At 38.4% G+C, this 12,930-nt stretch overlaps 1 protein-coding gene across 1 annotated transcript; it reads left to right on the top strand.

Moving 5' to 3' along the window:
• The first annotated feature begins 2,344 nt into the window (after positions 1-2,344).
• Positions 2,345-9,914, top strand: LOC134540672 (tubulin beta chain-like). Its single transcript, XM_063383544.1, has 6 exons — positions 2,345-2,574; positions 4,803-4,911; positions 6,817-7,172; positions 8,360-8,812; positions 9,201-9,429; positions 9,616-9,914. Exons 1-6 carry the CDS (start codon positions 2,518-2,520, stop codon positions 9,744-9,746), a joined length of 1,335 nt encoding a protein of 444 aa, XP_063239614.1. The 5' UTR covers positions 2,345-2,517; the 3' UTR covers positions 9,747-9,914.
• The last annotated feature ends 3,016 nt before the right edge of the window (positions 9,915-12,930 follow it).

The raw sequence follows: 12,930 nt of genomic DNA, 5'->3' as shown, positions 1-12,930 counted from the left end.
TTAACAGCTAACGATCGACGCTACCAATTTTTGAAGTGAAACTTCTAATGCGACTTCCAACAAGGTTGCGTTAAAAGTTTAACGCTCCTGGGGAGGGGGGGAATAGAAAGAAACAGAGCGAGAGTGAATGCGTGGCACTCGAACGCATGCGCGTAGTATACCTGTTACAAGCCAGCGTATCTTACTTTAGTTATCATAATCCCATTGTAAATGTTATAGATTTGGATATTTCTCCACTCGAAAATGATAATTAAACGATGCGATCAATTGTGAATTGTAAGCTATGTTAATAAAGTTTGTCTTAAAGAAACAATATGATTTCACTAAAAATCAATTTCTACCCCTTCCTATTTTCATTTCCACACTACGAAGTTTCACTTCTTCCGCACGGAGGGACTCCACGCACTATTTTTTTTTTAATGTTATTTAAAGTATCTGCAACTTATTTATTCGCGTGGAAAAGAGTTACTGATTTGTGCAATTATTTTAATGCCCCAAACTACCAGGTCGGGTACAACAATAGATATTTGTATTTTCTAGGAATTTAGAATGTATTAAATCCCATAAACATTTGTGTCGTATTTCAGCTATCATACGTTAGCCATTTTTCACTACGGATAATAACCATGATTTATTCATGTTTTTGTTAAAGTAAATATTAATTAATAAAATTAATCAATTTTAATGAAAAAATGAAGCATGTGATGCTTAATATCAGAAGTATTAACTTTTATACCACTCATGACTATTCGTTCGAATAGTCATTATAAAAATAAAAGAAAAAAAAATGTTTCATTAAAATTAATTTTATATTACTTGATTCTTATTTTAAGCTTATTAAAAAATTACCCCAGGTACAGTTCACACCATGCCCCAGCCTCTTGTTTCGGAAACAGTCTAAATCGAAAGAGAATCGGTTTTTGACATTTCCGAAATTTTGGAGTTATCGTTGGAGGGGGGGGGGGGGGTGGATTCCAAACAACGATGCTCCGGTCTCATGAATAGATTTGATAAAACCTGGTGATTGTCCATAGTTCGAAGGTAGTGTTTTTTTGGTCCCTGTGACCCTCCCACCTCATTGTTCAAGTCATGGTAATGTATTAATTACTATCCGGGTTACATATACTTGCGAAGTTTCGAATCGGTAGGACGATTAGAAGTAGGTTATAATCGACTTCCAAGATTTGATTACATAAATTGAAGCTAATAAAAGCGTGCGAGAAAAAAAAAACATTCCCGTTCTTTTGTGTAATTTTCCACTTACTTTCGTGAAGTTAAATTAGAATATATCTTTTTTTTTTTTTTTAGTTTAAGCAGGTACAGTTGGATTAAAACCCATTTCATTGTCATAAAGCTAACGTGATTGTTCGCTACTAAATTGTTAGTAGGCCCACGTCTAGTGTCTGCAGTTGGCTCTATGCTGTCCAGGAGCTCGTTTCAAATGCCAGCGACTCAGTCACAAAAAGTTTCAGAGGCGGTTGCATTTCAGTTTAAGACATGGCTGTAGAGCTGAAAAATTCACATTGCAGTATCAATAAGATTAAAAGAAGTAATGAAATTGATAAAATTAGATAGATATACAGTTTCAAAATTTTTCAGGAAATAATTGGAAAAAAAATTAATCACTTAGTATTTTATTTTATTTTTTTTTTTTTTTTTCAAATTTTCTACCTACACTTCTCATCTTCATCGTACCGAAAATTGACTACATAGTAGTCTTCAACTGAAATAACGTCATTCTTTCTTTAAGAAATGACTTCAGCTGTTTTTACTCCCAGGATGCCAAGATTCCATTGTGGGTCTCTGCCTTACAGATCTTGATAACTGCAGCATGGATGCTATGCAATTCTCCGTATTTAGCTTTCATTTCGTGAAAGTTAAACCATTGAAAAAAAAAAGCTTAGATGGTTACCCTTGTTTCAATTAAATATAAAATAATGACCTGAAATGACAGACTTCCACATAGAGGACGTTTTTAAAGCTCTCGTGCGAATGATAGAATGAGACCTAAAGGGGAAGGAGGAAAATCTTACAATCATTTACTGATTTCAGAAAACCATTTACGAACATTCAGCCATAGTCATGTTATAAATAAATTTAAACAGTGAGTAAAAATACGGAGTTATAGGAGCGAAACGGCAAAGAAAACTACGTCAGCAATGAAGTCAACAACGTCAGTTCATCAGCTAGGGCAGAATCATGTTATCTTAACTGCCGACACTACTTACAAGTGTTACACAACACGATCATGCGCTGATAAATGTTCGCTAACCTCGCTGCTTGACTGTACAAAACGGAACAGCCGTTATGACATTAAGCGAACCGTTCCCTACTATAACCAAAGAGAAAGTAGAAAGCTCCTTGTCTTTCGAATAGCACAAAACACTCCAAACAAACGCATAACATGTTCTGACAATAGAAGCTATCAGTAGTGTTTCTTTTGCTTTACTAATTAACTTTTTTTAAAATAATATATAGTTTTTTAATATAACTTTGAATTTTATCTGGTGTGAAAATATGCGCGAAATAGTGCACATGCAAGCAGGCCAGTGCGGCAACCAGGTGGGAGCGAAGGTAAGAGGTCTTTAACGACAGCTTCTTTTTCGGCTCGTTTCGATTGATGAAGCATGGCTGTTTCTGTCACGAAATGGTAATAGTGGCTTTGGATTTTCATACCCGTGGCTGAATTTGGGAATGATAATCTACAATGAATTTGATGACTCGTGCATTAAATCATCTCATTGATGATAAATCTTTTACGAGGACGTAAATCTGAAACGATATCAAACATTTAGACTCGCCATCGAGCCATTATATGCTTGAACACTCGAAGGGGCATTTGTAAACCATAACATTTGAAAGTGTCAAAATTCGTAATGTGTCTTAAGGCCCCCTACACATATACGGTGTGCAGAACTTCGGAATAAACCATGTGATTTAAAATAAAATTTAAAAAAACTGCTCAAGCTAACCAAGTGGAGTCTGTATATGTGTGTGTGTGTGTGTGTGTGTGTGTGTATATATATATATATATATATATATATATATAAAAGAATACGGTGAGGGCAAATGGGTAGTATTGTTTATGTATTTCGTGTTTTCTGATTAATTTTGAGACACGAAACGTCCGGTAAAGATTCTTGAAAGCACCCCAAGGGCCTCACATTACACCTTTCTCTTCAGGGGAGCCATCATTTCACAGACGAGAGAGCCACACCCGAAGTTCCCCGAAGTTCATGCTCGCTTTTTTTTTCCCCCATTCTATCTCATTGTATAAACCGGTGGCATTAAATTTTGCTGTCGATTAGGATAGGTTAGCTACATTATAAATACTTTAAAACATTGTGGATTGTTGGTTATATTAGGTAAGTATAGCTACATTAAAAATACTGTAAAATCATTATATGGTTGCTTAGCATATAACTTTTTAATATGTAGCTATCCAGGGCTAGGAAACCGTTTACATGATTTCACAGTATCTTTAATGTAGCTATCCTAACCATATCAACCGTCCACAATGTTTTAAAGTATTTATAATGTAGCATTTTACAATGAACCAAAAAAAAACTGAAGATGCACGATCGGGCGTTTGGCTCTCTCGTCTGTGAAAAATGGCTTCCCTTCTCTTCATTTATACGCCATATTTGTTATGTGCACAGCCTTGCGCTCAAGGCAACACTGCGCTAGAAGCACTTAATCATCCCGCCTCACTAACACAGATACACCCCTGGCCAGGCTGACCCCTTGAAAGTGTGTAAATTCCACCCTTGATTAGTAAAACCTTTGAATATATATACTGTATAGAAGTCGCCAGCCCAGGTTAAAATTTCTAATACGGTTTTGAGGTAGTTGGTTAATTCACCGCCGCAATCGCCACCATCTCTAGGGCGTAGACTTGTGGTGGTCCCTAGCGGACAAGTGTCGAACTCTTCAAACACCCCTTCCCCCTCCTGTTGAACGACATTGAGCTGCAGTGAATGATGGGTGGGGGGTGCGGGGAATGACAGCAGGCGACAGTGCTGCGCTCTAACGTGTAAATAACAACCTAAGACGATACAGGACGTTACGGCAGCGCCCTGCAGCGGTGAAGTTCCCAAGCTGCTCATCATACGCTTCTGAAAAACGTAGAGTAAATCCTATCCACTCGCGACTTCTATACAGTATATATATTCAAAGGTAAAACGCAGAGGAGGGTTCGCATATAAAAAATTACTCATCTTTCCTTAAACCCAGACGTGTCCAAAAATGCACAACACCGCCCGCCGACAGTATGAATTCAATGACAGAGCTATTGAATGAGTATTGGGCAAGCTGTTCCACGTTGGCTGATGTTGCGTCGCATTCTCGTATAGCAGGTGGTAGGTAGGACATGGCCCCCAACTTCGTTTATGGAGGCCCTTAACCCAGGATCGGAGGCCAACTCCCCCCCCCCCCCCCCCCCAACACAATTTTACAGTCACGTGCTACATTATAATAATTGCATGGTTATTTCTTACCTACACTCTTTTTAGAATGTTATTTAACCTGAAAATACAGAGTACAACTATATTATGGTTACTATTTTATAAGTCCAAAGTAATCTTCAACATGTTTTACCTTGTTTGTAAAAAGTTATAATGGTTAAACATTTCAAAATCAACAGGGCTGGTCCCGTGCCCTGGACCCTTGGGTCCACCCAGCCCCACACTCGTGGGGGCCATGTGGTAGGATGAGAAAGCTGGACATCTGCAAAGATGGTTTGTAAACGTGGCCTACGGAACAGACTGTTGTTTAAAATGTTGCTGTGCCTACGTGGCCAACAGTTCTGGGAGGTGATGTCGGACGAGCATGGCATCGACCCAACTGGGACGTACCACGGCGACTCCGACCTGCAGTTGGAGCGCATCAATGTCTACTACAACGAGGCCACAGGTTGGTGCATGCAGTGCGATCCAGGAAATAACTGTTGACCATTAGTCTAATCTAGAACTAGACTCCCTTAGACGTGTTCAAACTGACGAAATATCAGAATCATTACTATCAATGTCAATGCATTTTTGACAGAAAGAAAATACATTGAAAAATGTCAATACTTTCGGATTAGTACCTACAGATCTTAATATGACAACCCATTGGAATTAATTGGAATTTTAGTTATTTATCCAAATCATTAGTGCTACAATGAACGAATTACATGTTTTATATATTATAAATTTTTTTATACATAATATATAATATATTAATGTTCTGGTATTACTATCATGGTCGAGCATGTAACTACTAGGAGAAAATAACTTACAATCGACATTGTTAAACTTGGCCAATCTAGATAATTTTCCTCGAAACAGCATGATAAATAAATAAATAAATAAATAAATAAATATATATATATATATACACACACACACAATTACACAACATAAATTTTGTGCTTCACATTTGTTCAGATGTATTTTATAAATATCACATTATCTTATTGGGAAACAGCGGGGGTGTAGCCAGGGGGGGGGGGTTAGGCTTTCAACCCCCCCCCCCCCCCCTTAGCATACATTCTTTAATTAAATTTCTTATTCATCACTAAAACAAATTTCATATTAAAAATTAATACAATTTTTACCATTACAATATTTAAATTTAAGTACCGAAAACTGCTAAAATAGCACTATTTTACACCTTAAAATCCAAAATTTTCCCGGGGGAGGACCCCCGGACCGCCCACTTTAATACGGGGGGCCATGCTTCTTAACACCCTCCCATACACAAATCCTGGCTACACCACTGGGAAACAGTAAACATATCTGCAACAAAGCAGAACCATGTCTAAAATTTTGGTGATGCATGAGATTTAGATCAATAATTGTTGATTGAAGACTTAGTTGTTCAATTACTTTGATTAAGGGGAGTGATAAGATTCGTAAGATGGTCTCAATAGTTTTTAGTCCATTACATTTTTTTTTTGTTTTTGGTTTGGTTAAAGCACGGCATATAATTAAATGAAATATCTGTAGTTAATATTTTACCCGTGAAATCATTGCCATTTAGTACTGACTTCATTTTTTTAATGACTACAATTAAAATAAAACAGTCCTATTCACTATGTTGTAGTCTTTGTAACATTTCTTTACATGTAAACTCTGCCTCAGCCAAATCAAATTATCAATACTAAACAATAAAATATTGTTATCTATGGTATAAAACCTATTGAAACCAATATGGTGTCTTTGAGTTCCTATTTCTCTCCCTTAAAGTCCGTGGTATTCTCAGTGGTGTAGTTAATACATTAGGATATAACTTGTTTATTCCAGCTACGCACACACATTTTTACAGAATTAAATAATAACCCACACGCAAATTTTTGTAATATCGCAGAATCATTACAATTAAGTAGTAATGTAATGTGTTTACTTTATCTGAGTTCATGGAAAATGTGTGTTGTGTTTTCCTTATAAAAGATTTATTTTAAAAAAATGGCCTGCACACTTCTTTACAGAGAGAATCTTTTAACACAAAATACACATTCTATAAAAATATATTCCTAAAATGATACCGACAAAACAATTCACGATAAATTCCAACATAAACACATCACATTCAGTTAGTGTTTACTAGGCCATATTCAGAGACCTTAAAATTAATTCACGACTTTTAATGATGTACTATATGACCATTTTTCTGTCAAGACTACCACAGCTACCTTTATAAGACTCATGCCTGTACATTTGGTTAGCACTCAAAGGTGGAACCAGAATAATTGTCAGATTATATTTAATACATTGAGATGTTTATAATAAACGGATAGTGGATAAACTATGACCTGTGTTTGCCGGGGCTTCCCAGGAGGCAAGTACGTGCCGCGGGCCGTGCTGATAGACCTCGAGCCGGGGACCATGGACTCGGTCCGCGCCGGGCCGTTCGGCCAGATCTTCCGGCCGGACAACTTCGTGTTCGGCCAGAGTGGCGCGGGCAACAACTGGGCCAAGGGCCACTACACGGAGGGCGCGGAGCTGGTGGACTCGGTGATGGACGTGGTCCGCAAGGAGGCGGAGAGCTGCGACTGCCTGCAGGGCTTCCAGCTGACGCACTCCCTGGGTGGCGGCACGGGTTCCGGCATGGGCACCCTCCTCATCGCCAAGATACGCGAGGAGTACCCCGACCGCATGATGCTCACGTTCAGCATCATACCTTCGCCCAAGGTGTGCACACACTGGCCAAATTAAATAGGATATTTGGTAACACGGCAGAGAGTGCATGGAAGATTCGTCATAAAAATATTAGGAAGTAAGGTCTAAAACATGTACGTTAAAGCCCAACTATTTTTTTCTCATTGTTTTACAAGTACCGGCAATCACAGGAAATAATTTTGAATTTTTTTTTTTTTTTTTGTAATTTTAAAAATACATTAGCGAATATGTTTTTAAAATGCTTCAATGGTACTGAATGGCTGTATACACCTTTACTCTCGAAATATCCCCTCATCTAGTATTGCAAATATGACACACATTTACGAATTGACTGTGACAAACAGAGGCCATATGAGTTCTAAAGATGTGCATGCATCAAAAAAATAGTTTTAATCTTGTTCCTAGCAGCCTCTGTGTGGTTTTATAAGTGAAAGTTTCCTCGCCAGAGTCTGTTGGTCAAATAAGTTCAGGACACAATTAACAATTTATACATGGACGGTGTCCTAAGGTGTAGATAAATCACACTTATTTAAATATAATTTAATTTAATATTAATTATATAATATAATAATATAATAATTTATATTGTGGCCATTCGATTCGTCCAGTTCTATGTGACACATTCATATGGCCAGGTCTGTGGCAAGTGGCCAGGTTAAACCTTTCTATGTACAGGGACACATGTGTTTTTTGAAGTCACCGAGAGTGAACTGGACAAAATAATTACCTGGTAGCACAATATGAAGTCAGCTGAACGAAGTAATGTAGGGCTGCCGCAGGATGTTGACCACCATAATTGGTAGCCAACTGGAGAATGCCTTTTGGGGATGGTGCTGCGATAAAATAGCACTCACGAGGGTGCCACAGATCATATGTTACTAAAACAAGAGTAACTACTGTTAAATAACTACTGCACGTTACATAAAAATAAGGTTTTAGTTTACTTAAAATACAAGGTTGGATTTTAAAAAAATTGTAAATGTTTTAAACCAGTTGTAATACAAATCCTGTGCAGCAAAAAAGCTCTTGCAATAGTTAACGACATTGTATACGAACTTGTTTCTATGTGATGCCTAGATACGTAGTTTGTTAAAATCTTTGCAGAAAACACACTTATGGTAATTAAAATAATACTGTGCACATTTTTCTCATGTCATAAAACAGACTAATATTATTTTAATGATTGTGCTTGACTCCAGGTGTCCGACACGGTGGTGGAGCCCTACAACGCGACCCTATCAGTGCACCAGCTGGTGGAGAACACGGACGAGACGTTCTGCATCGACAACGAAGCGCTGTATGACATCTGCTTCCGCACGCTGAAACTGACGACGCCCACGTACGGCGACCTGAACCACCTGGTGTCGGCCACCATGTCGGGTGTGACGACGTGCCTGCGCTTCCCCGGCCAGCTGAACGCCGACCTGCGCAAGTTGGCCGTCAACATGGTGCCGTTCCCCCGTCTGCACTTCTTCGTGCCCGGCTTCGCCCCGCTCACGTCGCGCGGCAGCCAGCAGTACCGCGCCCTCACGGTGCCCGAGCTGACGCAGCAGATGTTCGATGCCAAGAACATGATGGCCGCCTGCGACCCGCGCCACGGCCGCTACCTCACAGTCGCCGCCATCTTCCGTGGCCGCATGTCCATGAAGGAGGTGAGTAACTTTTGTTACTTTCCTCTTATTTTTATATCAATTAATGTATATATACAGATTAAATGATAATTATCTTATAACCAATAATATGTTGCTTACCAAATTAATATAAATATAATCATTTTATATGAGACCACTTACTTTCAAATGTTTGTCATTGATTTTGTCTAATAGTAGATTGATAGTTGCAAAGGAATATAAAGTATGTATGAAAAGAAACACCGGCCATATTTTAGAATTTGGTGTTGGTTATTTTGGAAAACCTTTCCTAGAGTCACTAGGTTTCAAATGTGGATAATTTGTGGGAGATGCAAGAAACCTGAAAACTTAAATTTGTGCCTAGAGAACGAACTTAAAACCCACAACTAAGTTGATGTTGGCTCCACAGGTTGATGAGCAGATGCTGAACGTTCAGCAGAAGAACAGCAGCTACTTCATCGAGTGGATCCCGAACAATGTGAAGACTGCCGTGTGCGACATCCCTCCGCGGGGGCTCAAGATGTCAGGCACCTTCGTCGGCAACACCACCGCCATAATGGAGGTGTTCAAGCGCATCGGGGAGCAGTTCAGCGCCATGTTCAGGCGCAAGGCCTTCCTCCACTGGTACACGGGCGAAGGTAAACAAATCTCTTCTTCTTGTCGGTTATATTTTTTTTAGGTGGAGAGCTACCTGACGACCTGGTGGGCGAGTACCAGCAGTACCAGCAGTACCAGGAGACCACGGCAGAGGAGGAGGAGGTTGTGTGTAGATGACAATGGGCCCACTGCTGTGGAAGACACGTGGCTTGCACTACTGTCCGCAGGACTGGACGAGATGGAGTTCACGGAGGCGGAGAGCAACCTGAACGACCTGGTGGGCGAGTACCAGCAGTACCAGGAGGCCACGGCAGAGGAGGACCTGGGCGAGGAGGAAGAAGAGGTTGAAGCTGTGTGAACACTTCGCGCATCCTGTTTGTTGCCCAGCACTTGTGTTTTACTGTAAATGTGGTGTGTTATGTTTTGTGTTTTGTTTTAGGTTATGTTTCTCTCATATACTCATTTTATTGTAAAAAAAAAATATTTTACTAATAAAGGGAATTCGAAAGTTTTCATGTTATCTATAGTTACATTGTTGGAAAATTTTACAAACTGAGTTGTTTTAACCCTTGCTGGGTGACATGAGCACAGCAAGGCCACAGTGATGGCACCCGTGATGTCCTTCTTACTGAGGCAGAATGAATATACACTGACTTTATAATGCCTTAAGCGGGATGAAGGTGAAAGGGACATCGCTAACACAAAGTTGCAGAACACACACAATAAAAATAATGTTCATAGATTTTTAAAGTTATAGAAAAATAGCTTATATTTTATGCTTGAATATGACATGACATTCATAACATCATTATATGAGTTATTTTACTCATATATTCTCTTTAATCGTACATGTGTTCTTCGCCATTTTAAAGAGTCTTTGTGCCGGAAATTGTCATTTTCATTTTCGATAGGCATGTTTTTGATTGGCTGATTCTATCCAACATATATTAGAACCTGTCCATTATGCAAAAAGTTTTATGGAAACTCAAATATTTCTAATTGTCAATCAAACACGGGCTACGCTAGTGACATTTTCTGAGACTCATAACCCTCCAACATTATTTGACACGACATATTAATTTGTGTTGGAAGTGAAAATGTGACAGTATGAGAGGTCCTTAACACCCACCAATTAGTATTAGACAACAATATGCTAAGAATTTAATAATACAAAACTATTGGGTCGTACATTATTACAATACACTGCGATCAAAGGTACTACGTCATTTAGTTATTGCTGAAATTATGCACACGTGCACTTGTTCACAACAACTGCTTCACTTAAAGTTGTATTCAAAGGGGGAAATGGTGGTAAATTACCCTCCCCTCCCAAGAGCCAAACCTTGCCGGAAAAAAAAGGAATGCTGTTTATTTAAACCAGCACTAAAACATCAGTCAAAGAATATCTAGGGAAAAAATGTTATATCATTAAAGAGAAATTTACCTGAGGGCTTTTTTTTTAAGGAATTTATCAGTATTAATTTGGCAACACTGCTTGGTAACTTACTGAATAATTATGGTGGAGTATATCTTTAATGGGAATTTAATGTTTTTTTTCGAGGAATTTCTCATTATGAAGTTGGTTACACTGCTTAGTGGCGGCAGTGTCGGAGAGAGTTTCGCGTGCTTTAACAGGACCGTGGTAGTGAGTGTCCATGTTTTTGTGAGCTGTTTGAGTGCAAGGATTACTGCACCATGGTTTTAAATACGTACGTAAGAAACCTGGCATTACAATTTTGATAACATATAGTCTCTTTCCTAAGTCCCAAAATTCTCGATAGCGCTGCGGCAGAGCGCACGGCTGTAAAATTTAAGGTGTAATAACTGACGTAGTTCAAACCTCGTCACTGGAAAACTTTTCACTTCTTTTTAAATGACAGATTATGTGACAGATTATTATGACATTAAATGACAGTATTAAAACTTGGCTTTCAGCAAATATGTTTTAATATATTTTTTGTGTATTTAAATGCTATACTATTATTAAATACATAGCTCAGTCCATTGACTTGATTATTTTATTATTCTATTTTCATACATTTTACGAGACACGAAATATTTTTACAGCCACACTTCATGGTTTAGATTTTTAACTAATGTTTCTTGGGAAAGAGGAAGGTCTCAAATCATTTAAGACACTTTCAGTATTGCATTATTTCTAAGTTACCCAGGTATTGTAATTGGTCAGTTTCGAAGCAATCCAGGTGATTTTTTTTTGTGAATAAGTTTAAATTACTCTCAGTTATTTGCTCAAGATCTTTTAATCCCCAAATTATTGCATTGAGCTGAATTGTTTTTAAAAATAATGAATTTAGCTTTATAATAATATTAATTTTTTTGTTAGTAATTTTGTATTATGTTTATGAGGTTGGTATAGTCAATATGCCTATTCTTTATTGGATTTTCTATGCCCAGGTGTTCATGAGCAGGTTTTTTTCCTTGTGATTAACTGAAAGGCATCGGGTCTTCCCCTCTACTCCAGCCCCCCGCCAAAAGGCTCATCAGTGGATCCGCCCCTGGCTGCACTGGCACGCCTAGGTGCGTTTTTCTCGATGCACTCTTGCACTCTTGCATGTGTCACTGAGCCCCAACCACAAACAAGCTTCCACTTAATAATAACTCGGGTTCCTCTTCATTGTTTCGAACCCAGATCGTAAGGGTGGGAGGCAAGTGATCTGTCCACGTCAAACACTGTGCATCTTTTCTAGTTGTGCTCATAAACGTCTTTTGGTTGCACAAAAAATATAAATAGCTACTGAATCATTAAAATTACTGATTAAAATCATGGGTTGAATTGAGCTCATTCTGATAGTTTGATTTATCTTAATTTAAAACATTGCATCTGAGATTACCTTGACATTCAGGTTTAGCTCGCACGTTTTGTAAATTAAACAAATTCCTGTACTAATATATTGCATTAGAGAGTAAATGCTCTGAAATGTTTGTAGAAGGGTTTTTTTTTTTTTTTTTTTTTTAAAAAAAAAAGGCTGGAACCAACGATTTAGATCGCAGGCTTTCGTGGCCAGAGCGACTACTTCTCGGCTTCTGGATTCAGCCCACGTCTTGTGGACATGATGGAAGTGCCCAACGTTTCGGCATACCTTGTTACAGCCATCTTAAAGAGTAATGAGAAAAGGAAATGTGGCCAGTGATAATCGACTCATAGTTGATGTTTCCAAACGAACTGACACTACCCAATATCCTCGGTGGCGACAGTATACACGTTGTCCATAAAAGAATGTCCATAAAAGAATTTCCATAAAGGAATGTCCCAGTCGCAATGGTATATTATAAAAGTTTAATTTAGACAATTTTCAACAAACCATACATCAAATTGAAGTAAACAAATCAAGTTTTTCTTACAAATGTCCAATATGTGCACCTTTATCTATACGGCACACATCCAACCTAAAGTCCAATTCTTCCCATGCCTTGGTTAACAAGTCCGGAATAATGGAAATCATTAGGTAGCGGTGGAATGTAGAAACGATCACTTATAAAGCCCCAAAAGGAAAAAAAAATGCATGGCGTTATGTCAGGTG

This window comes from Bacillus rossius, chromosome 17, assembly GCF_032445375.1.
Source record: "Bacillus rossius redtenbacheri isolate Brsri chromosome 17, Brsri_v3, whole genome shotgun sequence".
In the NCBI taxonomy this organism is placed as follows: Eukaryota; Metazoa; Arthropoda; class Insecta; order Phasmatodea; family Bacillidae; genus Bacillus; species Bacillus rossius.
The sequence above is the reverse complement of the archived record's forward strand: the minus strand, read 5'-3'. Positions and strand labels throughout refer to the sequence as shown.